The sequence below is a fragment of the Plecotus auritus genome (genome assembly GCF_963455305.1).
Source record: "Plecotus auritus genome assembly, chromosome: 2".
Classification (NCBI taxonomy): Eukaryota; Metazoa; Chordata; class Mammalia; order Chiroptera; family Vespertilionidae; genus Plecotus; species Plecotus auritus.
This window is the reverse complement of record NC_137771.1, coordinates 147,966,121-147,991,141: the sequence shown is the minus strand read 5'-3', so window position 1 is coordinate 147,991,141 and position 25,021 is coordinate 147,966,121. Positions and strand designations below refer to the sequence as shown.

The window sequence follows — 25,021 nt, the reverse complement described above, 5'->3', positions numbered from 1 at the left end:
TTTATAACAGTGCCCTTTTCATAGGATGTTTTGAGGCTTGGTTAAAACATGTAAAGCATTTAGAGTAATGCTTAAAATAGTTTAATTTTCCATAAAATTAGCTGTTGCTGTTATTCTCATCAATACTACTGTTGCTGTCCAGTTCCCTGAAAACAACATGAATTTCCTTTCCTAGGTGTCCCTAAAGTCCTTTCCCCTCTGCCCTCATACTAACTTAGTGGGTCTCTGCTCAGACAACCTCTCCAACACCATGAATCTGGGATCCACTGGGATCCATGCTGGTACCTTGGCCGCAAGTTTTCTGCACTGTATCCTCTCCCATTCTGTAAACATTGGGGTTCCTCACCGACCTCCTACCACAAGGCTCAATACTTGGCATGGGGTAGAAACTCAAATATTGACTGACGGAACAAAAGAAGTCATGCCCTTGCTCCACCAAACCTGTCTCTCCCGCTATTACCTCATGTCATGGAATCCCTACTGATCTAACTACACGAGCCAGAAACTTCAGATCATCCTAGATCCCTCCTACTTCCTCACCATGACAGCCAGTCATGCATCCCCTCAATGCCACTGGGACATCTCTCCCTCTCATGTCTCTTTTTTCTAGAATTGCTACGTTCCTGCCAGGCCTCAGCAGTTTCCTACTTCATCTTTCTGCCTCTTCTAGTCTCTCCCCTTCAATCCACTCTGCAAAACAACTGCCACTATCTTTGTCTAATCATCTGCTTAATACACTCAAATGACTTCCCCATCTAGAGAATGCAATCTAGATTTCTCTCTCCCTGATCCTGGTCCAGGCTGCACTTCTAGGTTCTTCCTCAGTGCTCTCCCAGGCCAACCCACGTGCGATGACTCACTATGCCGCCCACATCCCACATCTCCGGGCCCTTGCTCAAGCAGTTCTCTCAGTCTGGGCGGTCTCTACCTTCCACAATCTAGCCAAATCCAAGTCTTTCTTTTTACTAAAACATGCTAATCTTAAGGATTTCAGAAACTCTCATGATCCTTGCATTTGTGTCTTCTGGCACTTCCTACGTAACTCATCAAACTGCATTATAGTTCCTCATTTTGTGCCAGTCAATCCTTCCTAACACCTTGAAGATAGTAATTATGTTTCATTCTTTCAGTAAATATTACTAAACACCTATATGTTAGACATTTTTCTTATTAATCTGTATATTCCAGTGTGCATTGCAAAATTTGATAAAGGTACTCAGCAACTGACTGTAACTGAACATACTCATTTTTCATGGGAATATGGAAGAAACATGTATTTTTATTTTAATGACTGTCTTAACTCTTCCTTCTCTAAAAGACAAATTACAGTTCATCTGTATTTAGTTTCTATTTCACATTTGAAAACACCCCCTTCTAGGACCAATTAGGTGAATTGCTTATATACTCACCTGTTTCTCCAATGCCAAGCACACACTAATATGAGAATGAGAGTGGTGAGGACCATGACCAGCACAGGGACAAGCACTGCGGCCAAGGCTACATCTGAAACAGGCCAAAGGCAGAAATGATGACTGGAAACAGTGAGAATGAGCCATATTAGCATTCAAAGGTTTCTATCTCAAGAAATACTATAAACATTTTTTATGAAATGAGACTAGGCAGGAGTTGGTAACCTCAGGAGCTTTCATGGATGCGTGAAAGTTTATCACATTACTTGATCCACCTTTATAGTATGTTTTAAAAATTTCATAGTAACTTTTGATTTTTATAGGGATAGGAAGGGAGAGGGAGAAAGAAAAACATGGATCTGAGGGGAGAACATTGATCAGCTGCCTGCTGCATGCCCCTACTGGGAACTGAGGCTGCAATCTGGGCATGTGCCCTGACAGGGAATCGAACCTTTGACCTCTTGGTTAATGGGTCAATGCTCAACCACCTAGCCACACTGGCCAGGACATGGTAACTTCTTAAATCACCAAGACAATGACTGAAAGACAAATGATAAATTAAGACAATATGTTCTGCATATTGATAAAGGGTTACTATAATTAAGATGTGACAGGATATACAAGTCAAAAACAAAGAATAGAAAAGTTGGCGGGGATGAATGAACAATACATTTAAAAGAACAAGTGACCATTCAACATGTTAGCCTCACTAGTAATCAGAGAAATTGAAGTTAAAACAAGAATAAGATCATATTTCTGCTTATCAAATTGGCAATTATTTAAAACTAGAGGCCCAGTGCACGAATTTGTGCACGGGTGGGGTCCAATCGGCCCGGCCCCAATCGGGGTGGATTGGGGCTGGGCCTGTCAAGTGGAGGAGATAGTGGGAGGTTGGCACCCTGATCAAGGCTGGGGGGAGGGAACGCATGAGATTGGCCAGTGGGCCCTACCTCTGATTGGGATGGGGGTGCCGATCAGGAGTCAGTGGCTGGGGAGGAGCTGTGGGAGGTTGGCTGGTCAGCCCCACTCCCAATTGGTGTTTGTGTGGGGGTGATCGGGGGCAGAACTGGCTGGGGGAAGGGGCCTCGGGCCAATCAGGGTGGTGGGGGCTGATCTGGGGTGGGGCTGGGTGGGAGAAGGGGCTGCAGGAGGTTGGCTGGCCCACCCTGCCCCATATTGGGGTAGGGGGCAATCAGGGGTGGGGCCGGCCAGGGGGGGGTGCACAGGCAGTTGGCCATGCGGCTCTGCCCCTGATCGAGGTGGGGGGACCGATATGGGGTGGAGCTGGGTGGGGGGAGGGGCTGCAGGAGGTTCACTGGCTGGCCCCACCCCCTATTACCATGGGGGGGGGGATCAGGGGCAGGCCAGTCAGGGGGAGGGGCTGCGGGCTGACTGGAGTGGGAGAGGCCAGTCAGGGATGGGGCAGCTGAGGGGAGGGGCTGTGGGAGTTTGGCTGGCCGGCCCCACCTGCAGATTTGGCTGGTTCACTGGCCGCAGTGGGCATCTGGTCATTACAGCATTACGGTTGCTGGCTTTTATATATATATATATATATAGATAGATAGATAACTAATTGTTGAAGAGGATATTAGGAAAAAAATTTTTATAGGAATATAAAATAATACTTTCTGTATCATTTTGGGGCAATATGTATAAACAACAATTACTTAGCAATTTCACATCTAGAATTTATTCTTAGGAAAAAATAAAGATGACATTCAAGGATGTGTCTTTAAAGAGGTTTGCTTCTGGAAATAATCCAAATACCCAACAATGAAAAGGAGTAAGGACATCCTTACAGGAAAATATTCCCAGCAAATGGAAATGATGTTGCAGCACAAGGGCACAATGTTTATAGATATAGAAAGGTGACAATGTCGAGTTAAATTTAGAAACCCAATGTGTGTATCAACAGGGCAGGAACTGACACAGTGCTGGACCCTACAGGGAGGAGGAGCTCATTTAATCCCCTTATCTCACTCCACAGATAAAGAATCCTGGGCCCAGATCCAGAAAATGGGCTGCCTAAAGTCATTTGCAACATTAGTTTCTTCCTTCATCTGTCAACCCCTCCTGGCATGAGGATGGCACAGCTGCTGATGTCCACTGGGGGCTGAGTGCCAGACGCTGTACCATGCCTTATGCATTTATAATTGAATCCAAGACAGAAAGAGGCTGACGATAACAGCACAGGGAGAGGATGATCAGTAACAGGGTCTTCTGAGAAGCTGGATGAATGGGGCCAGGGCACAGGTGAAGTAACCAGTCTTGGGTAGTATGAGGAATCCCCTCTTTTTTACTGAAGTGGACAGAGGTACAGGTGAGTTTGTAGGTTCCACAAAAAGGGAGTTTCCTTCTAATGGCTTCTACTTTCTTTGTGAAGTTGAAGAGGTTACTAGGAGTGAGTGAATATCTTTGGGTCACAGGTTTAAAAAATATGGAGGCAACTGTTGAGAACAGTCAGAAGAGGTAACATGGAAAACAGAAAGGCTACCGGTTGGCACTGAGGCCCTATGGAGGAGGAGCGGGAAGCTATCGTGGCACAAACCTGACTATGAGCTGCTTTCCTCCGTCATCACTTGCATTCTGAATGTGAAAATGGAGAAGGCGTGCATAAAACAAATCCTGTCAGGTTAGACAGCATTAAACCTTCAGAAAGTAAATATGCTTTATTTCTAAAATTTGTGAAATTGGAGAGAGAAGAATGAGGTATGGATACAGTTTGATTTAGTCAGAGGCTCTAAACCACCTGCTTAGATTTGGGTCTATACATCACTTTTCCAGAGAAAAGGAGACAAGAGCTCTTCAATTAAAAAGACTGCACATTCTTTGTTATTCTTTTTAATCTCACAGGGATCCTAGTTCTGGAAGATAATGCTTTAAGGACACTTTTAGTTTGAGATTTTAAGGTTCTATAATCAGATTTTGAACAATAAAATGACTGTTCCTCCCTCCAGGCGGGTGGCCTGAGATTCTTGCATGCCTTCTGCAAGCTGTAAGAAGCACTCTATGGATGCTAAGATCTCTTGGCTCTGAGAATTCTCGCTTCCCTCTAGATTTTCCTGTGGCATGAGAAATAAATCAGTCTGTTTGGAAGATAGGAAAGAAACTGACACTTGGAAAGTTGGAGAAAGTTATATGAATCCAGACAAATTTTCAGAAAATGAGAATGATTCAAGTTCTATATGGCACAAGTTACTACGGATGAATTGCTTTCTCTTCTCTGCACTGTCTTGAAAATAAGTGTGCTTTATTTGTCTGCCAACACTGAAACTAATTCCTCCAGAACACCGAGGCTTTGTTTTCTGTATTCAACTGAAATTTTGTTTCTTGACAAGCTATAAAATCAAAGAGCTACTATGCTTTGTATATGTTAATACCTTACTTATCATTAATAAAATTTGAAAGTAAATTCTACTAATACATTTATACTGATAATCTAAAAAATTATAATAGTAAACATTTTAAGAACAGAGACCACTTTTTTATGAATGTTGAATCTGAATATTTTTAAAAAGTTATTACCCTAACCCTAACCGAAAATTTCAACAAAACTTGTTTTTTAATCTTCCCTTTTTTTTTGCCACCAAGTTCCCTATACAGCAAATTAATATATAATAAAGAAAAAAAAAAGGTTTTCTGCTATGCTTTTAGTTATTTCTAGAAATATTACTAGGCATGAGACTCCATGTGTTTTGCTGTATAGGGACAAAAATTGCAAGAGGAGGCCATCTGTAAATATTTAAAGAGCAATTCTACATGGCTCGAGAGAACAGAACTTTGAGCAAAGCAGTCAGTTTCTTCCCAAGGAAGGGAATCAATTTTTTTGCTACACTTAAAATACACAAGTCTGAGGAAAAGGTTTAAAAGCTAGAATTGTTCTTGAAAACTTAAGTTGCAAATAGTAAAACAGGACTACATAACAGGTGTGAACGTTGGGTTCGCCCACCTTTGGTGACATCTGGAGTTACGGTAGTGTTTTTGATATCAGGAGTGGCAGTTGTTTGTTCTGTCTGTGCAGGAAATTCATTGCGACTGCGAGGTTGTAGTGGTTGAGTAAATTTGGGGCCACGACCTTTAAAAAAAGATTTTAAAACTTTATTCTTTTATCTACATAAACTTGATTAAAATTAAGTTATTTTAAAATGCTTTTTAACATATTTATGGAAAATTATATCATAAACCGAGGGAATATGAACATTTCACATTCAAAGGAGGCCTACCTTTGGCTATTTTTGGAGGGGCTGTAGTGTTTTTGAGGTCATTGCTGTTCCGAGGAGGTGGAGGTTGAGTAAGTTTTGGAGGACGACCTTGAAAAATGGTTTAGAAAAGTTTACACGCTTTGCTTATAAAAACCATAGTTAAAAGTATTAATTTAAATGTCTTTACCATTTCCTAGAATACTTAATACTGCACAGTAATTTTAAATCTTAGAGAAATATGTCAGAAGGATATACTCTGTATTAAAAGCACATATATACTGAGATTTCTCAGTTTTTAAACAAATTGAGAGTAATCTTCTTAAGAAGGAAAATAATGGGAAGGCAAATGATGTTGAACTCTAAAGCTATAAAAATTTCATTGCATTTTGATAGACTACCCATCAATTCATTTGAGAAATATTTATGGAGGGCCCCCTATATGTTAGGCACTGCGGTAGTTCTTTAGAGATACAACAGTAAACAAAGTATGAAGACATTATATAATATTGAAGGAATTTACTCCCACTTTTAATTTATTCAAAGTAAAAGTCACTTAGACTGAGGTTACTATTATAATTAATCATTAGTGTTTATGTGATATAAATATTATATTACATGAGACCTGACTAAAATTTAAGATTGAGAATAGATTTGGAAAGCAATCTCATTACATCATCTCATGAATGATGCCCTCTATCCAACTTGTAATATGAAAATAATTTTGATGTCTAACTTTTTAAGAGGATAATTTTCTTTTTAAAAATTCCTTTAAGAAGATAATATAATTTAGAGGTTAAACACATTGTTATTAACTACCTTCTCTGAGAACAGCACTTAATTAGCGTTTTCAATTAATCCAGTGAAAATAACATGTCTGAAACATATTGTTGCTTTACCTTTAAGAATAAACTGGCATCCCAGCAGCTCCACTTTCATGGCAATTTTCTGCTGCCATTGGGTAGGATTCACTCTAATAAAACGTGCAATAATTGGTGGCAAAAAGTTATTACGCACATCCTGGTGATAATCTTTGTTTCCTTGAAATATCTTTAAAAAACAACAAAAAATTGGTACTTTACATCAACAGAGGCCAGGGCTAAATTGCTCCACTGAAACATGTTTTTGTTTTGGGCCTTAAATGAGATCTGCAAAGTATGACAATAAGAATTAATTTTTAAGAAAATAAATGAATCACAATTTTGAAAACTATTAAGATGTTGCACATTCTTTCTTTTTTTAAAAAAGAATTTAATTTTCCCATCACCATTTACCCCCTGTGCCCTCTTCCACTTCCACCTATTCCTATTCCCCTCTCCCCCCTGCAATCACCACACTGTTGTTCATGTCCATGAGCTCTCTCCTTTTCGCTCGATTCCCCTCCACACCCCTCCACATTCCTTGGAACTGTCTGCCTGCTCTCTATCTAATAGAGTCTGTCTCTATTTTAAGAAGCTGCACATTTTTCTTCAAAAATTTATAAAAGAAAAATATGAAATATAAAAATGATTTTTAGGATGATGCAAACATACCAAGAATGATAACTTGGCAATCTGAGAAGAGAGCTTCAACTGCAATAATATGGTATAGTGTTATTAATAAATTAGTAACTCCAGTCCTATGGAATTACCAACTATTCCATATTTGTTTAAATATGTTGACTTTATTTTCAAAATAAAGCCTAACTGAACATATGAGATCTTAGAGAAAATGCTTTACTGTGAACTTTTCATAATTTTTCTCCCAATAAATAGACTGAAAGTGAGCCTACACTAACACAACAGATATATACCTCCACCTAGTGGATAAACTATATAAACACAGTTCCCATATTCTGTTTTCTTGTTGCTCTTTGAGCCAGGAAAGTGACAGTTACTTGCCTAATTTAATGATCATCACTAAACAGCAACAAATGCATTATATAACCCTTAAATAAAAATATGATTTCAAGTAACATCTCATTCCCTCAACTATTCAAGCAAATGACAGTACCTTACACTGGAAAAGCTCTTAATTATAAAGCATTTCATAGGATTAACTCAGTTGCTCTTCATGACAACCCTATGATCAGGCAGAACGCAGGAAACTGAAGCTCAGAATGGGATCCCACGGCCAGTCAGTGACAGAGCAGTGACTTGAATCTGGGTCTTCTGATTTATGCTCAAGGCTCTACTAAGCAAAAAAGAGCCCTCCTGTTCCTTCAGGCCAAATCATCTATAGTTAGTTTCTAAAGACCATCAATAAGTGAGCACCTGCCTAAAATGAGAGTGGTTTGTTTTTACTAGTTAAGGTAAGAGCAAGTAAATGTTTACTTACTCAATCAAGCCATTTCCAAGTATTATAGCTATTTTTTTTCCTGGCTGATTCACATGACATTAGAATGCAAATTTCTAGGATGTATTAATAGCCTTCATTTTCTAAGAGGTTTATTTTGAAATTACAATATCTCCACCCTAGTAAGCTTCCATTATTTCCTCAAATATTACTTTGAAATAAAATAAAGACAATATTATATACAGTTTATTGAATTAGTGGAATAATAAGTGAACATAAAAACTATATCCCTGAGATTTTACTCCAGACTGCAGTCTCATTTTTACAAAAAATTTAAAGGAGACAGATTTTATAAAAACTAAGTAAGCCCTAGCTGGTTTAGCACAGTGGATAACAGTGGATAGAGTGTTGGCCAGCGGACCAAAGGATCCCGGGTTCAATTCTGGTCAAGGGCACATACCTCAGTTGCAGGCTCCTCCCTGGCCCAGGCCCTGGTCAGGGCTTGTGCAGGAGGCAACCAATTGATGTGTTTCCCTCACATCGATGTTTCTCTCTGTCTTTCCCTTTCTCTTCCACTCTCCACTCTCCCTAAAAAACGAAGTAAAATAGATTTTCTATAGCCTGGTCAGCATGGCTCAGTGGTTGAGCATTGACCTATGAACCAGAAGGTCATGGCTCAATTCCTGGTCAGGGCACATGCCTGGGTTGGGGGCTTGGTTCCAGGTGGGGGGCATGCAGGAGGCAGCTGTTCAATGACTCTCTCATCATTGATATTTCTATCTCTCTTCCTCTCTGAAATCAATTTTTTAAAAAAGAGATTTACTATCGTTAACCTATGAACATCTATTATATATTCCTATGTAGAGGGAGGTTTTCAAGGTGTCATGAGGGAAAAATGAAAATGGAAGTCAAAGTTCCCATTCTCAGGGAACTTAAATTTATTGATTGTTAGCACACACAAACATGGCCTACTATTAAAAGCAACATATTATAAAACAAGTTGTACACACATTCCCACTTCAAAACAAAAAACTCAATCTGCATGTATGTGCTCATGCACATCTGCATGCTTTGTGTGAAAATGAATACACCAATTACCCTTGAGTTGGGGGCAGGTGAGGGAGCTGATGGGCTAACATAAGTGAGGTAAAAAGACTGTTATTTCGTATAGTTTCATGCCAGGACTTCCATTTATATCCATGATTGGATTTAACCTTTTTCTTTAAATTTCTGAAAAATCAAGTAAAATATATGAAATCAAATAAAAATGGTTTTCAGACACTGGACAACAGGCAGCATAGGGCGATAATCCCTGAGAAAAGGGAAACAAGTGAGGTGAGCCCTTCTCCTGTCCCGATGTTGTTTAGAGAGAGCCTAGTGTTTCACTGAATCAAGGAGACAGAGCTCAGAGATGAGAGGCCAAGGCAGCTAGAATTTGCAGGGTATAGTATAGGAGGAAGAAGATGCAGAAAGACTTCTAAGATCTGTAGGAAGATTCCCCTTAAATCTTCAGCTGTGTGTGAAGAAACTGTCTGAGGACCTGTGGAAATCCACCAGAAAGGAGCCAGTAGAACAATTCTGAGAGCCACGGAGAGCTGGGAACAGCTCACACTGCCAACAGCCAGAGTGAAGAAACAGATGGGATGTTGGATTGAATATTTAGAACACTATTTTCCTCAGTAGTAGGGAAAAATTAGAAAAGGCTGCTCAAGTCCTGCCTAATAAAGCAAAAATGCAAGCCTTGAAAAAATTAAGATTTTCAAGTAATCTGTGTCCCAGAGTGAAGTTCAAACAAAATTAAAGGAATAATACAAAATGAAATCTAGCACCAAACAATGTAGTATACAATTTCTACAATGTAAGTATAGTTTACCAGTCAAAAATTATCAGACATGTAAAATATGACCAGTACTATCAATCAACATAAAAAGATCTGGGACATATTAGTAGATAGAATTAGTAGGCAAGGGCATTGAGTTATTATATATTCCACAGGTTTCAGAGGTAATGTATAAAGCATGAGCATGTTAATGAGAGACATGGGAGAAAATTTAAAGCCCCAACCTGAAAATCTAGAGGTGAAAATACAATATTGAAGATAAATACACAGGATAGGATTAATAGCAGATCAGACATTCCAGACTAGATTACTGAATTTGAAGACAAAAACAATAGAAGTTTTTGAAGCTAGAACATAGAGAAAGATGAAAACAATGAATAGCATCAGTGAACTGTAGGACATATTCAGAAGTCATAATATTCATGTAATTAGAACTGAAGAGGAGACATATTTGGGGAAAAAAAGGCCTACAATTTTCCAAATTTGATGCAAATTATAACCCACAGATCCAAGAAGCTCAAAGCCCAAGAATAAATAATAAGACAACTACACAAAGCACATCATAATCAAATTACTTGAAACAAATGATAAAAAGAAAACCTTAAAAGTAGCCAAGAAAAAAAAGACACATTACATATTGAGCAACAATGATTAAGAATGTAGCAGAATTCTCGCTGAAAACAATGCAAACCAGAAAACAATGTAAGCATAATTAAAGTATTGAAACCAAAAACTGTCAACCTAGAATTCTCAACTCAGTGAAATTATCTTTCAAAATGAAACACAAAAAAAAATCTTTTTTAGAAATATAATTCAATGTTCTTAAATGTTTTTATAATATGAATATGGACAATTTTTACAATTTCAAAAAATTCACTATACCTCGTAAATATATATTATACAAATAAATGTGGATGTGCTAAGAATAAAAGGTAGTCAAGTTTGGGGGCATTAGAAGATAGAAATGGAGACAATATTGTTATTTGCTTCAATGGGCTGAGGCTCACCAAATATGAAGTTCATGTGATACCAAGTAGGAGAGAGGAAAGAAGGCCTTGAATAACAGCAGAAGAGTTTAGATCCATATGAAAGACTATAGGAAGCCCCTGCAGTTTCTGAACAGATGAGAAAAGTGGTAAATGAAGATATATTAATATCTATATATTTAAAAGCCTAAACGACTGTTAAGACCAAAACGACTAGTAGCTATGACTCGCACTGACCACCAGGGGGCAGACGCTCAACACAGGAGCTGCCTCCTGGTGGTCAGCGCACTCCCACAGCCAACCTCCTACGGCCAGCCAACCTCCCCTGGTCCCTCCCCCTGGCTGGCAAACCTCCCATGGTACCCTCCCCCCGTCCACCAGGCCCCGTCTGGCAGGTGGCAGGAGGCCCCAGCCAGCAGGTGGCCCTGGCCGGCAGCCGGCAGGTGGCCCTGGCCAGCCTGGTCCCAACTGGGACTGGGAGAGACAGCCCCGATAGGCCCTGATCGCTGGCCAGGCCTAGGGACCCCACCCATGCATGAATTTCGTGCACTGTGCCTTTAGTATCATATATCTGATAGAGAACTGATAGTATCATGTAACTAAAACAAAACTCACAGAGAACTGACAGTATCATGTAACTATCAAAACTCATTAAAAACATGTGCTCATATATCAATTCTAGATAAGAGGACTCTTCCTTCCTCGGGACACGGACTCTTGCAATTAGAAGATCCTTGTGGTAGATCAAGGGCCAGGAGCCAGGTGAATGTGATAAACATCTAGATGGGAGCCACCTGTGCCTACTCTCAACCCTTCTCAACCCCTTCAGCTGGTCTAGCATGTTTCAGCACTGTCATGTTTGTTAATTTATGTACCAGAGTAAAAATCTGGAAACAAATTAGGCTTTTCCATCATCCTGTGTATTGAAATGAAAAGCTTTGCCCTAACCAGTTTGGCTCAGTGGATAGAGCATTGGCCTGCGGACTGAAAGGTCCCAGGTTCGATTCTGGTCAAGGGCATGTACCTTGGTTGTGGGCACATCCCCAGTAGGAGGTGTGCAGGAGGCAGCTGATCGATGTTTCTCTCTCATTGATGTTTCTAACTCTCTATCCCTCTCCCTTCCTCTCTGTAAAAAAATCAATAAAATATAAAAAAAAAAAAGAAATGAAAAGCTTTTTAAAGACAAGAAATTATAAGTTCCCTTTTAGAATTTCTTAATAAAGTATCTAAAAATTGAATTAAAATGTGAAAAAAGAATCAGTAAAGTATTTAACCCTCACAATCATCAAAAGTGACCTAGAACCACTGAGAATTTCCTAACCATGCTAAAATGACCAGAAGAGGGCAGAGTAAGACCAAACGATATTTAACTTTTAGATCACACAGGAGCTCCTGTGACTTTTGGCAAAGGCTCATTTAAAAAAACGTTTTTAAAAATACCTTGTTCATCATTTTACCTTATCCTGCTCCACACCAGGCTCTCTGTACACAGTCCACCTCTGCCCATCATCACTGTATAGAATTCTGTAGGCTGACACATAGTAGTTATGCTCCACCATGGTGGAGCCAGTGGTCACAATGCCTGCGGAATGGAGAGTTGCTTTCATTAATGCACATGGTCTGGTCTTTGAAGTTTATTCACCATTGAAACATAAACACTATTCAAACATTTTTGCCCATGACACATTCCCACATCTAAGTGCAAGGTTTCATTATAATAGTACCGAAATCCTTGGCTTTGTTCCCTGGTAGAGACTGGGAGAATTATGAGCACACGTAAGGAAAGAACCATTCTATTTTAGCAGCCCGTGTTCATAGCCTGTGTTCATATCATTGTAAAATATATTGCACCTACGGAGTAAAAATGACTTCCTAGGAATGAACAGATTAAAGATGATTACTAGTATTATTTTCGGTACCAAAGCAAAATAAATCTTTAACAAAACCTACCCCAACCAATTATTCTAGATTGCTCTAAATAAGTAAATTCATACTCAGCACATGTGGAATATTATTTATAGCACTTAAGAGTACACTCCTTGAACATAAATTTCTTTTAATGACTATAATAGATGGTTATTTCATATGTCTCCAGATCCCTTTACTGAAACACTACCTTAAAAGAATCTTATTACAATAAGAAAAGCTAATAAGACTCAAATACCAACTCCTCTTTTTGTCATGCTTTTTATAAAACCATCTTTAGTAACATTAACACCAGTAAAAAAAAACTTAAAACCACATAATTAAATTTGCAGTGACTTAAGTTTCTATAAAAATCTTAGATGTCAGCAGATTTTAAAATAAAATCAGAAGTTGTTCTAAAAAAACATAAATTGTTCTAAAAAATTACATCTCTTAACCTGTTATCTTCTTCTCCTTGTTGAGATCTATTTGTAACCACTGATACTCATCAGTGGCAAAAGCAGCCCAGGGAGGCCCCGGTTTCTTCAGCCTGGCCTTTTCGGGTTTCCAGCTGTTCTCCTGCCCTGTGTGGTCCGTCCACTCCAGCACAGACGAAGCTGTAATCTGAGGATCGGCAATCACACCAGATTCCATGCCCAGAGTTCCATAACAACCTGAAACAAAAAATAAAGTCACTGCTTTTCCAGCTATAAACTTAAAATCTACACAAACTTGCTCACTGCAAACTTTCTATTTTATCTTTACACACTAAAGCAAATACTACACTGTAATAGAGAAATTTCAAAACTAGGCACATGTTTTTTGGGTCTGTGTTTTGTGTCTTGTCAGGAACTGTGTATATTTATTCATGAGCAATCATTCGTTTAAAGGTGATATATTACCTTCTCCCCAGAAGAAGCTCCCAGGTCAATGGGTGACTCACACTCCTTCGGGTGTTTGCTCAAATGTTCCATTCTCCCTGAGGCTTGCCCTGACCCCATCAATCCCTCCATCATTGCCTATCCTTTCTCCTTCATTTCCTACATATTTTATATTATTATAAACAATACATAAATACTAGTAATAACTGACTTATTCACCGTTTATTGTCAATCTCTCACTACCAGAATGTAAGCTCCAGGAAAGCAAATTTTGTTGATTCTGCTCACTGTTTTCTTCCTAGACCAGAACAGTACCTGACAAATAAAGGAAGGCACTCAAATATTTTCAGTCAAATGAAGGAATTACTTCTTCAAACAAGTTCAAAAATCACCTTTCCTAGAAATTTTCCTTGCTTCCATGATCATTTTCCTATTAACATAGAACTTCATTTACTTCATTCATTATGTTATTAAATGCCCTTCTAACCTCATAGGCGCTATTGTGGCAACTAAATAAGAAAGTACAACAAACAGCAACTAGCACAATGCCTGGCATCCAGTGTTCAAAAAAATTAGCTATTATACAAATTACTAGAGGCTCAGTACACGAAATTCATGCATGGGAGAAGGGGGTGTGTGTCCCTCAGCCCAACCTGCACCCGCTCCAATCTGGGACCCCTTGAGGGATGTCCAACTGCCGGTAGGATCAGGCTTAAACGGGCAGTCGGACATCCCTCTCACAATCCAGGACTGCTGGCTCCCAACTTCTCACCTGCCTGCCTCTAACCGCTTCTGCCTGCCAGCCTGATCATCCCCTAACCACTCCCCTGCCAGCCTGATTGATGCCTAACTGCTCCCCTGCCAGCCCGTTTGCCCCCAACTGCCCTCCCCTGCAGGCCTGGTACCCCTCAACTGCCCTCCCCTGTAGGCCTGGTCCCCCCCAACAGCTCTCCCCTGCAGGCCTGGGTCCCCACAACTGCCCTTCCCTGCAGGCCCGGTTGCCCCCAACTTTCCTCCTCTGCCAGTCTGGTCACCCATAACTGCCCTCCCCTGCAGGCTTGATCGCCCCCAAATGCCCTCCCTTGCAGACCTGGTCCCTCCCAACTGCCCTCCCCTGCTGGCCTGATCGCCCACAACTGCCCATCCTTGCAGGCCTGTTCCCTCCCAACTGCCCTCCCCTGCTGGCCATCTTGTGGTGGCCATCTTGTGTCCACATGGGGGCAGCCATCTTGTGTGTTTGGAGTGATGGTCAATTTGCATATTACTCTTTTATTAGAAAGGATAGTAAGTTATAAAGTCCATGAAAGGCTTACCACTCGTCTTAAATGTGAAAAGACTTGTAGATAAGTGTCCCCTGAAAGAGAGAATTTTTTTTTTGGTGACATATTACAGAACACATGACTTCCCCATATTTGTCTTAGTAAACCTTTTTGTGTTTTTATTTTACTGTATAAAGAACTGAGTATTCTCTGGCTACATATTAGACAACGGATACACTCCTAGTTAAAATAAAAAGTCTCATTTCTAAGCAGAACTTCTGACATCAGCATAAATAACTTTCTCTACAAGTATCTAGTTCCTAGTTTCATATATGATTGTGCAAATGTGTCCTCGTAACCTTGAGTATATATTTCTATTTTATCTCTTTTTCATGAAATAGACTCCTAAGCCTTTCCTGTGGCAACTGCTTCTGGTGAAGGTGCACTGAAAGGGGTTAGTCTCAGACAGGAGGTTCCAATTTCCTGGAGTAAACAGGCTACTGCTGAGAGACTGCATTTGTTACAGGAATTATTCTAGAACAAGTTACGGTGCTGCAGGGCAGCATTGCACTTTGATTTCAAAGTATGTGGCTCCTGCCTTAAGCATAACATCCAGGTCATTACAAGTGGATGCAACTTGTCCTTATTTAAGTACTAGAGCAGGGGTGGGCAAACTTTTTGACTCGAGGGCCACAATGGGTTCTTAAACTGGACCGGAGGGCCGGAACAAAAGCATGGATGAAGTGTTTGTGTGAACTAATATAAATTCAAAGTAAAGGAGCAGAGGGGAGAGCAAGAGAACCCTCCGCTCTTTCGGCTCCGCGGGCCGGATAGAACAGCCGAACGGGCCGGATACGGCCTGCGGGCCGTAGTTTGCCCACGGCTGTACCAGAGGCACGGTGCACAAAATTCACGCGGGGTGAGGGGGGCAGTCCTTCAGCCTGGCCTGCACCCACTCCAATCCAGGACCGCTCAGGGGAATGTCCAGGACCGCTGGCTTCTAACTGCTCACCTGCCTGCCTGCCTGCCTGATTGCCCCTAACTGCCTCTGTTGCCAGCCTGATTGCCCCCTAACTGGTCCCTGCCAGCCTGGTCGCACCCTAACTGCCTCCCTGCTGGCCTGGTTGCCCCCTAATTGTTCGGAAGGAAGTTGGACATCCAGAAGATGCCCAGTTGACCCGGTCTAATTATCACATTACCCTTTTATTAGTATAGAGGAGAAAGAGTTCATAAAAAACTCTGTCTAAAGGTAGAACATGAGAAAGAATGAAAGGATCTGCATAAAAACATCTAGAAGAAATCAAAAGTAGGAAAGGGAGCTGACTGCATACTAGTGATGGGCCGATAGCCCAGGCATGGCTTGTTCTGTGTGGCCCGTGAGCAAAGCATGGTTTTTACATGGTTAGAGGGTTGTAAATGAAACAAAAAAGGGATAAGTGACAGAGCCATGTGGCCCAGAAAGGCCTAAAATATTTGCTAGCTGGCCCTTTACAGTAAAACTCTGCTGACTCCTGCTTTCTACTGCTGAGGGTGTGGTCCACTCCTGTCTTCTGCGTGGAAACTGGCCCAGGGCCTCTGAAGAGAAGCTGGTTTCAGACAGACTTAGTACTGTGTGTAGGACTGAGCATACCCAAGAGTTAGGATTCACAGACACAGATGAGGAGTACTGCATTTCTATCTAATGTCTGAACTTCTGCTTATTTATGCCTCGTCTAAGATTTGTAAAATAGTGGAATGTCATGGGAACCATGGAAATACATTCTGAAAATATTCTCTGAGGATGAGAGGGAGATTCATAATATTACCAATTCTTATTAACATCAAAATTTAATTCGCATTCAAGTGTTTCAATTATTCTCAATTCATCCTGGGTCACACAGGCTATAAGGAACACAGTAGTTAGCGTTCTGGTCTTTAAAATGAAGTATGGATCTGACAAAATACTTCTAGACTCTTATTCTATGTTTTTTCAACACTTAGAAAGAAGAAACAAACCAATCAAGGCTGCAAATGACTACCTTTGGACAGAGAACAAGCCAAGTAGTATGACCTTGCCTGTCCTCCCCAGTGCATTCAGACACTGAGCACACAAAAATATAAGAGCTAAGTGCACAAATGGTATTTCCTGAACACCACTAACTGTTACATTGATGAGGCCTTACCAGTCCCTTCCCACCCCTGCCCAGCATGCTTATTATAAACAGCATATATACTTACACCACAGATGTGACGTTGTTAGCCAAAGAACTTTCATAGTACGGGATACCTTTACTAATTACAACACTGATCTGGCCACCCAAGGTGTTTGACACCACTCCTGCATGCACGCCAGCCATGCACAATGGCGAGGACTTGAGGAAGGGGAAAAAAAAGTCAGTTTTGTTCTTTTCTTTTGATAATTCATAAATAAGACTTACACTTCCTCAAGAAATTAGTTTATCTGGGCAGTTTTCTCAATAAACATGGGACAGATTATTGATGCCATAACATAGATTTTTAGAAGAAAACTAGTAAGACATTACATATTACCCAAAACAAATAATTCCTAGAAAAATATCAAAACAAAAATATACAATAGGTACACATTTGCCTATTCTGAAATTTAAAAACATAAAGTCCTATTACAACTTTAACATAGTCTATAGGTAACTTACATCTCTATATCCATGAGGGACTGTGCCAGATATCTCGGCAAAAGGAAGCAGACAACCAGCTGGGCAGTACTTACTGTGAAATAAAAACAAGTTAAAGGGCACATACCACGGTGCTTTTTTTTGGGGAAAAACAAAAGCATCACATACCCATTTTCAGTTCAATGTGAATATCACCATCTCACCACTCTGAGAACCAGCACTCCCAAAAAGCCCTTTCAGACTTTCTCCGATCTAACCACACACATCTTTACCCACAAATTTCCAACAATTGTCTCTTATTTACATACAGCTTTGATTATTTCATTTCATAATGAATACATATTTCTACTGTAAAGCCTATTCACCATATTTAATAGCTACATGATATTCTATTCTGTGGATAAAACATATATATTTTACCCATCCCCTATTGATCAAATTTATGTTGATCTAAAAAAATGTTTTGTATTCTTTCATTCATCATTCACTCACTCACTCACTCACCCACCTACACACTCAACACATTTACTTGAATGTGTGTTTTGGTCTAAGTGCTGGGCTGTGCTGGCACAGGGTTTACAAATGTCAGCCAAACAAACATGGCTCCTGTCCTCACTGCGTTTACCTTCCAGTGGTGGGGAAGACATTAAAGTGACACACAGATAGTTAATTAGATTATGATTCCGCTATGAAGAAAAGGAACTCTATGAAGTAATTGGGAGGAATCTAACTTAATAAAAGTAATACACATTTTGAATAGACTTACTATGTGCTAGGCAGCATTCTAAGTGCTTCTGGTAATCCACATAAGAACCCTACGTGGTAGGTTCTATTATTATCCTCATTTTACAGATGAGGACACTGAGGAACTGCTGGGTCACGTGGCTGGTAGGTGGCAGATGCCTCCAGGGTCTGCTCACAACAGGCTCTGCACTGCCTGGGTCAGGGCGTCAGGGAAAGGGCTGTGAAGAAGTGCAATGCACCCCCATCGAAAGGCACTGCATGTCCTTGAGGCAGGATGGCTGTGTGCGGGGAACTGAGGATGACCAGTCAGCAAGGGGGTTAGTGTGAGAGGAGGCTAAAGTGGGGGCAGGGGCCACATCATGCAAAGGCCTTGTGGGCTATGGTGAGGAGTCTGGAATACAATTCTAAGTAAAAATAGAACGTCAATAAAGGCTTTTGACAGTATCTGTATGTAATCTGGTTCATATTTTTAAGAGAGTACTGTGGCCACTGGGAAGGAACCATGAGTGGACGCTGGGACAGTTAGGCAGACAGTGCAGTAGTCCAGGCGAGAGAGGATGGCAGCTCGCATGTGGGCAGTGACAACGAAGCTAGAGAGTGGAGGGCACAAGATAGCGCACCCTCTGCAGGGCTGTGTGCCATACACTGATGCCAGAGCTACCTCTGCAGACCAGGATCCCCCACAAGTGCTGAAGAGCGACCCATCCCATGGAGACAGAACCATTTCTGAAGACAAAGCGAAGGTTCTTTGTGAAGAGGTAGCGAGTTGCAGGGAGGTTAGTGAGATGGTCTCAGAAGATGAGAATGACTTTGCCAAGCAGAGAGGTGTAAAGTGATCCCAGGCGAAAGTTCTGAGAGCTCAGAGCAGTGAAAGCAATCCACAGCCATTTCAACATGAATGCATGAGACAAGATTAGAAAAATGGCCCAAGACCCTGGGACAGGACCCTGAACACCAAGCTAAGGAATCTGGATGACTTTTGTCTTAATTAGGAGCACCTGAAGATTTGTAAGCTGGGGAATGATGAGATATGTACTTTAGAAAATAACTTGGCAGCAACCTCAATAGCAGCATAAGGCCAGCAAAGGTTAAAAATGGAAGGAAAAATCAATTAGAGGTTCATTCTAGTCTAAGCATGAGACTAGAGGGCATAAAGCACGGAAATCGTAGTAGAAATGCTACTTGGGTAAAAACACTGAAATTCCACAATAGCCTAAAAACCATTCTCTTGTTCTTTTATAGAAAAGACTAGAGGCCTGGTGCATGGGTGGGGTCCGGCTGGCCCTGCCCCGATTAGGGTGCAGGGGGCCAATGGGGGCCGGGGGGGAAAGAGGGGCCATGGGAGGTTGGCCGGCTGGCCCGCCCCCCGCAGTGCACATCATAGCGACCTATTGCTTAGGGTTTAATATATATAGATAAACTAAAGGCCCGGTGCATAAAATTCATGCATGGGTGGGGTCCCTAGGCCTGGCTGGAGATCAGGGCCTATTGGGGCCGTCTCACCCAGTCCCAATTGGGGTTGGGCAGGCCAGGGCCTGCCGGCTGCTGGCCAGGGCCTGCTGGCTGCCAGACGAGGCCAGAGGGACAGGGGGAGGGGACTGGGGGAGATTTGCCAGTCGGGGGAGAAAATGGGGGAAGTTGGCTGGCTATGAAAGGTTGGCTGTGGGAGCACACTGACCACCAGAGGGCAGCTCCTGGGTTGAGCCTCTGCCCCCTGGTGGTCAGTGCGTGCCATAGTGACTGGTCGACCGGTCATTCAGACATAATGGTCACTTAGGCTTTCATATATATATAGATAACGCTTTTACTTTTATTAGCAGTTTTGCCAGATTTGGAAGAGCAACTAGTTTTACTTTGAAAGTACATTACAATTACATTTTCATTGTGGAGAGGATCCAAATGCTACAATTAATGAAAAATTTAAACATGGTAACTCAATGGCTTTAAATAAACTCTGGTTTATTGAGTGAGGTCTTAGAACAATGTCTATGTCACTATGTACATTAAACTTAAGTGTATAAAGAATGAGGATGAAGTAGATAAAGGTAAATTTAAGGGGGGTGGGGGGAAAGGCACAAATATGATCATACCTGAACTCAGGCTCCAAAAAGTTGGATGCAGTGTCTAAACAAGTAATTAGATCTAGAAAAACAAAAATAAAAAAAGGGTTTAGTAATAGATTTACTCTTGCTGAAACACTGTTTCCAAATCCCAAATCATATTGTTCTAAATTTCAAAATTCTCAACAGCTGTCAAAGTAGCACTAATAACGGTTTACAAATTTTTGTTAATCAAGATTTCTTTCTGTTTTAAGATCTTGTTTTCTGGGCTATGCATCCCCAATGCTGTTTACTACATCACCTCAATCACGTATATACAGAGTGGGGCAAAAGTAGGATTCTAATTGCAAGTAGGTGAAACAGGGTTTATTCTTGTATTATTTTCCATACAAACAACTGTAAGGCCACTTTTACCCCACCCTGTATATGAAAGGTACACAGATAAGTATAATTTATAGCCTTTAAACGGCTTCTATAAAATGTAGTTCCCCCCCAAAAAATATTTTAGTTATTGTATGACTAAACATGATCCTTTGCTGGATGATGACAAAAGAGAGGTGAGTTAATTCTGAATAACTGCAACTCAAATCTGGTCCATGGACGGACCAGCAGCATCAGCATTTTCTGGGAACTTATTAGAAATTCATACAAAGAGCATAGAAGTGTGCCTTCCTCTTGAATTTTTTGGAATAGCCTGAGGAGGATAGGTTTTAGTTCTTCTTTGAACATTTAGTAAAACTCCACTGTGAAGCCATCCGGACCAGGGCTTTTATTTGCTGAAAGTTTTTTGATTACTGCTTCAATTTCATAGGTAGTTATCGGCCTATTCAAGTTTTGTTTTTTTTTCCTGATTGAGTTCTGGAAGATTGCATTTTTCTAGGAATATGTCTATTTCGTCTAGGTCAGTGGTCGGCAAACTCATTAGTCAACAGAGCAGCAAACCAGGGCTCGCGAGCCGCGGTTTGCCGACCACTGGTCTAGGTTGTCCAGTTTGTTGGAGTAGAGTTGTTCATAGTATTTTTTAACAATCCTTTGTATTTCTGTGTGGTCTGTTGTTATTTCTCTTTCATTTCTGATTTTGTTTATTTGGGTTCTCCCTCTTTGTTTCTTGGTAAGCCTGGCTTGAGGTACATCAATCTTATTTATCCTTTCAAAGAACTAGCTCTTGATTTTATTGATCTTTTGTATTTTTTTGTCTCTATGTCATTTATTTGCGCTCTGATATTATTTCCTTCCTTCTGCTTACTCTGGGTTTTTCTTGTTGCTCTCTAATTCTTTGAGTTGCAGGGTTAGGTAATTACAAGTTTTTCTTGTTTTTTTTTTTTGAGGTAGGCCTGCAGAGCTATGAATTTCCCTCTCAAGACTGCTTTCACTGTGTCCCATAGATTTTGGATTGTTGTGTTTTCATTGTGATTTGTTTCCAGTATGCTTTTTCTTTCTTCTTTGATCTCTTTCGTAACCCGATCATTGTTTAATAGCATGCTATTTAGCCTCCAAGTGTTTGATTTTTTTCACTGTTTTAATTGTAGTTGATTTCTAATTTTATGCCATTGTGATCTGAGAAGATGCTTGATATGATTTCCATCTTCTTGAATTTGAAGAGACTTTGCCCGTGTCCCAATATGTGTTCTATCTTTGAAAATGTCCCATGTGCACTTGAGAATAATGTATATTCTGTAGCTTTGGGGTGAAATGTTCTGAAGATGTCAAATCATTTCATCTGATCTAGTAAGTCATTTAGGATTGCTGTTTCTTTGCTGATATTGCTGATTTTTTGTTTGGAGGATTTATACAGTGGTGTCAATGAAGTATTAAAGACCCCTACTAAGATTGTATGGACCCTCGTGCACTGCTGTTGGGAATGCAGACTGGTGCAGCCACTATGGAAAAAAGTATGGGGTTTCATAAAAAAAAGTAAAAATGGAACCTCCATTTGATCCAGTAATCCCACTTCTAGGAATATATCCCAAGAAATCAGAAACACCAATCAGGAAGGATATATGCACCCCTATGTTCATAGCTGCACAATTCACCATAGCTAAGATTTGGAAACAGCCTAAGTGCCCATCAGCAGATGAGTGGAATGAAAAACTGTGGTACATCTATACAATGGAATACTATGCTGCGGTAAAAAAGAAGGAACTCTTACCATTTATAACAGCATGGATGGAACTGGAGAGTATTATGCTAAGTGAAATAAGCCAGTCAGAGAAAGATATATATCACATGATCTCACTCATTTGTGGAATATAATGAACAACATGAACTGATGAACAAAAACAGATCCAGAGACATAGGAAGCATCAAACAGACCATCCAACCGCAGAGGGTAGGCAGGGGAGTGGGGGTAGTAAGAGATCAACCAAAAGACTTGTATGCATGCATATAAGCATAACCCATAGACACAGACAGTAGGGGGGTGAGGGCATGTGCTGAGGGGGTGGGAATGGCCAGGGACAGGTCAATGGGGGGAAAGAGAGACATATATAATACTTTAAAGAATAAATAATTTAAATTTTTTTTTTAAAAAAGGAAATTCAAATTCCTGAACACCATCCAGACTTAAGAGAATTTCTGGGAATGGGACCCAAAAATCTGTTTAGGATTGCTGTTTCTTTGCTGATATTGCTGTGATAGTCATGTGATAGGTAATTTTTAAACACACTACAGAAAAGCACCTCTCTAAATACAACAAAACTTTAAAAGCTTAACAATTTCTATTTAGAAATCAACATGTCTGAGTAAGAGCTAAGCTGCCTAATTGAGACCGAGCTCACAGGCTATGTAAAGGTGGCTTTTGGCTGGAGCATTTCAATGGCTTCTTTCTACTCTGAGGACATAGGACAAATCTTCAACATGACCCACAAGGTCTGGAAGTGCCTGGTCCTGTTTCAGTCTCATCTTGTATCCCCCATGGCTTCTGGCCACACTAGTCTTCTCTGGACCATGCCGTTCTCTTGGTCTGGGAGTCTTTTCAAGTACCCTTAGGTAAGCTGACTCCCGTCTAAGGTCTCAGCTTAACTGCCACTTCCTAAAGGAGCTCCCCTTGACCTTGGCAAGTTAAACACCTTTAGTACATAGTAGGCACCTAGGCTTGTTTTGTCTGTTTTAATGAATTGATGACTATCACATGCTTTCGTAGTAGCGTGTGTTATATATGAACGATTTGTTGATGCATTACAGAGTTACAAGCAGCATCCTATATAATAAAAGCCCTGCAACAGAAATGGCAGAATGACCAGAATGACCAGAGACCAGAACTACCGGCCCCTAGCCCAGGCCAGCCCCGCAACCCCGTGGAGACACCACCTCGATCGGGGGTGTGGCCAGCCTGCAAACCCCCAGTGGCCCCTCGCCCAGGCCGGCCCCACCCCCCAGCGGGGACCCCCACCCCAATCGGGGGCACGGCCCCTCACCCAGGCCCTCCCCGCTCCCCCAGCAAGGACCCCCACCCTATTTGGGGGTGTGGCCAGCCTGCAAACTGCCCCGCGGCCCCTTGTCCTGGCCGGCCCCACCCCCCAGCGGGACCCCCCACCCCAATCTGGGGCCCCCATCAGGGTAGGCCAGCCAGCCCCCACCCATGCACCAGGCCTCTATCTTATATAATAAAAGGGTAATATGCAAATTGACTCTAATGGCAAAACGACCAGAACGACCGCTGGAGCAGTCACTATGAGGCGCACTGACCACCTCTCGGTCCCTTTCCCCGGCCAGCAGGCTCCCATCCAGGTGAACAGGAACTGGGGTTGGATGGTGGGCGTTGCAGGTGGTGCCAGGCCAAGGCCCATACCCCACCAGTCACCTCACACACAGACAGCGACCCACGGCAGGGGCGGGGCCAGCGAGCAGGTGGGAGCAGCCAACCTCAGTCCCTTCCCTCGGCTGTCAGGCACTGATCACCTGATGGCGAACGGGAAACCAGAAGTGGTGGGGGCAGGGTCGGCTGTGGGCAGCTGGGGAAGATGGCCCTGATAGCAGGCTAGGCCTAGGGACCATATGTGTGCGGACCTCTAGTCATTAGATAATGCCAGGTCTACACTCAGAGATTGAGGCACGTGGCACAACAGGAAGCTTTTAATTACCATTTATTAAATACATGGATGAGTATGTGGTTGTTAGCATGTTTGGCCAAGTCCAAGCATGTGCTAACGGGTAGGGAGAAAAGCCTGGAAGAAAGCCCTAAGGCAACCACGAAGGGAAGTGACTTCACATAGAAACTCTTGGCAAAATAACTTTGCTAAGGGAGACAGTACCTCGCGTGCGTCCCAGAGTACTGTGGTACTCAAATATTCATTAAATTAATGGCCACCACAGCAATGATAGGATAGCTGATGATGCTATTCCACAATTCTGAAGAAACCATGTTAGCCAAATGAAAAGTGTCTTGAAAGAACTAGAGCTAACAATTGTTATACCAACAGAAAAGTGGTATTCTAAGAGCAATTATATGGTTTATTATCTATATACCACAGGCATATGAATGATGATTAGGTTAAATCTGTGTTTTAGGAGTTGAAGAGGATGCATGCCCAGAGAGGGGTTCACTACTACCAGGTTTACTGACTGGGAAAAGCAAACGGAATTACCTATACTCTAGTTATCCCTGGCAATCTTTTCATTGAATTAGTAAGAATTAATTTTCCGCTTTCCTGCTCTACCAAAAGAGTTTCCAGTTTCTAAGATTAAAAACTGAACTTCCAAGATTAATAGCCTGAGATAAAAAGGTACCTGTGTGGTCCAACATGGTATTTAAGCCACAAGAAGAGTGCCAGCTGGCCCCATTACCTTCAGGCCACGTGCCAGAATGCTGCTCGACTACGGATATACTTGA

General features: G+C 41.4%; 1 protein-coding gene across 1 annotated transcript in view; it reads right to left on the bottom strand.

Moving 5' to 3' along the window:
• Positions 1 to 25,021, bottom strand: part of DCBLD2 (discoidin, CUB and LCCL domain containing 2) — a 103,009-nt gene that overhangs the window by 10,087 nt on the left and 67,901 nt on the right. Inside the window, exons 4-13 of the mRNA XM_080654119.1 lie at positions 20,221 to 20,272; positions 17,408 to 17,480; positions 16,971 to 17,104; positions 14,808 to 14,848; positions 13,072 to 13,287; positions 12,166 to 12,290; positions 6,508 to 6,658; positions 5,633 to 5,719; positions 5,359 to 5,484; positions 1,410 to 1,503 (exon numbers count right to left, since the gene is read on the bottom strand). Of these exons, the coding sequence (XP_080510245.1) occupies positions 1,410 to 1,503; positions 5,359 to 5,484; positions 5,633 to 5,719; positions 6,508 to 6,658; positions 12,166 to 12,290; positions 13,072 to 13,287; positions 14,808 to 14,848; positions 16,971 to 17,104; positions 17,408 to 17,480; positions 20,221 to 20,272 (1,099 nt within the window). The remainder of the gene's footprint in view (positions 1 to 1,409; positions 1,504 to 5,358; positions 5,485 to 5,632; positions 5,720 to 6,507; positions 6,659 to 12,165; positions 12,291 to 13,071; positions 13,288 to 14,807; positions 14,849 to 16,970; positions 17,105 to 17,407; positions 17,481 to 20,220; positions 20,273 to 25,021) is intronic.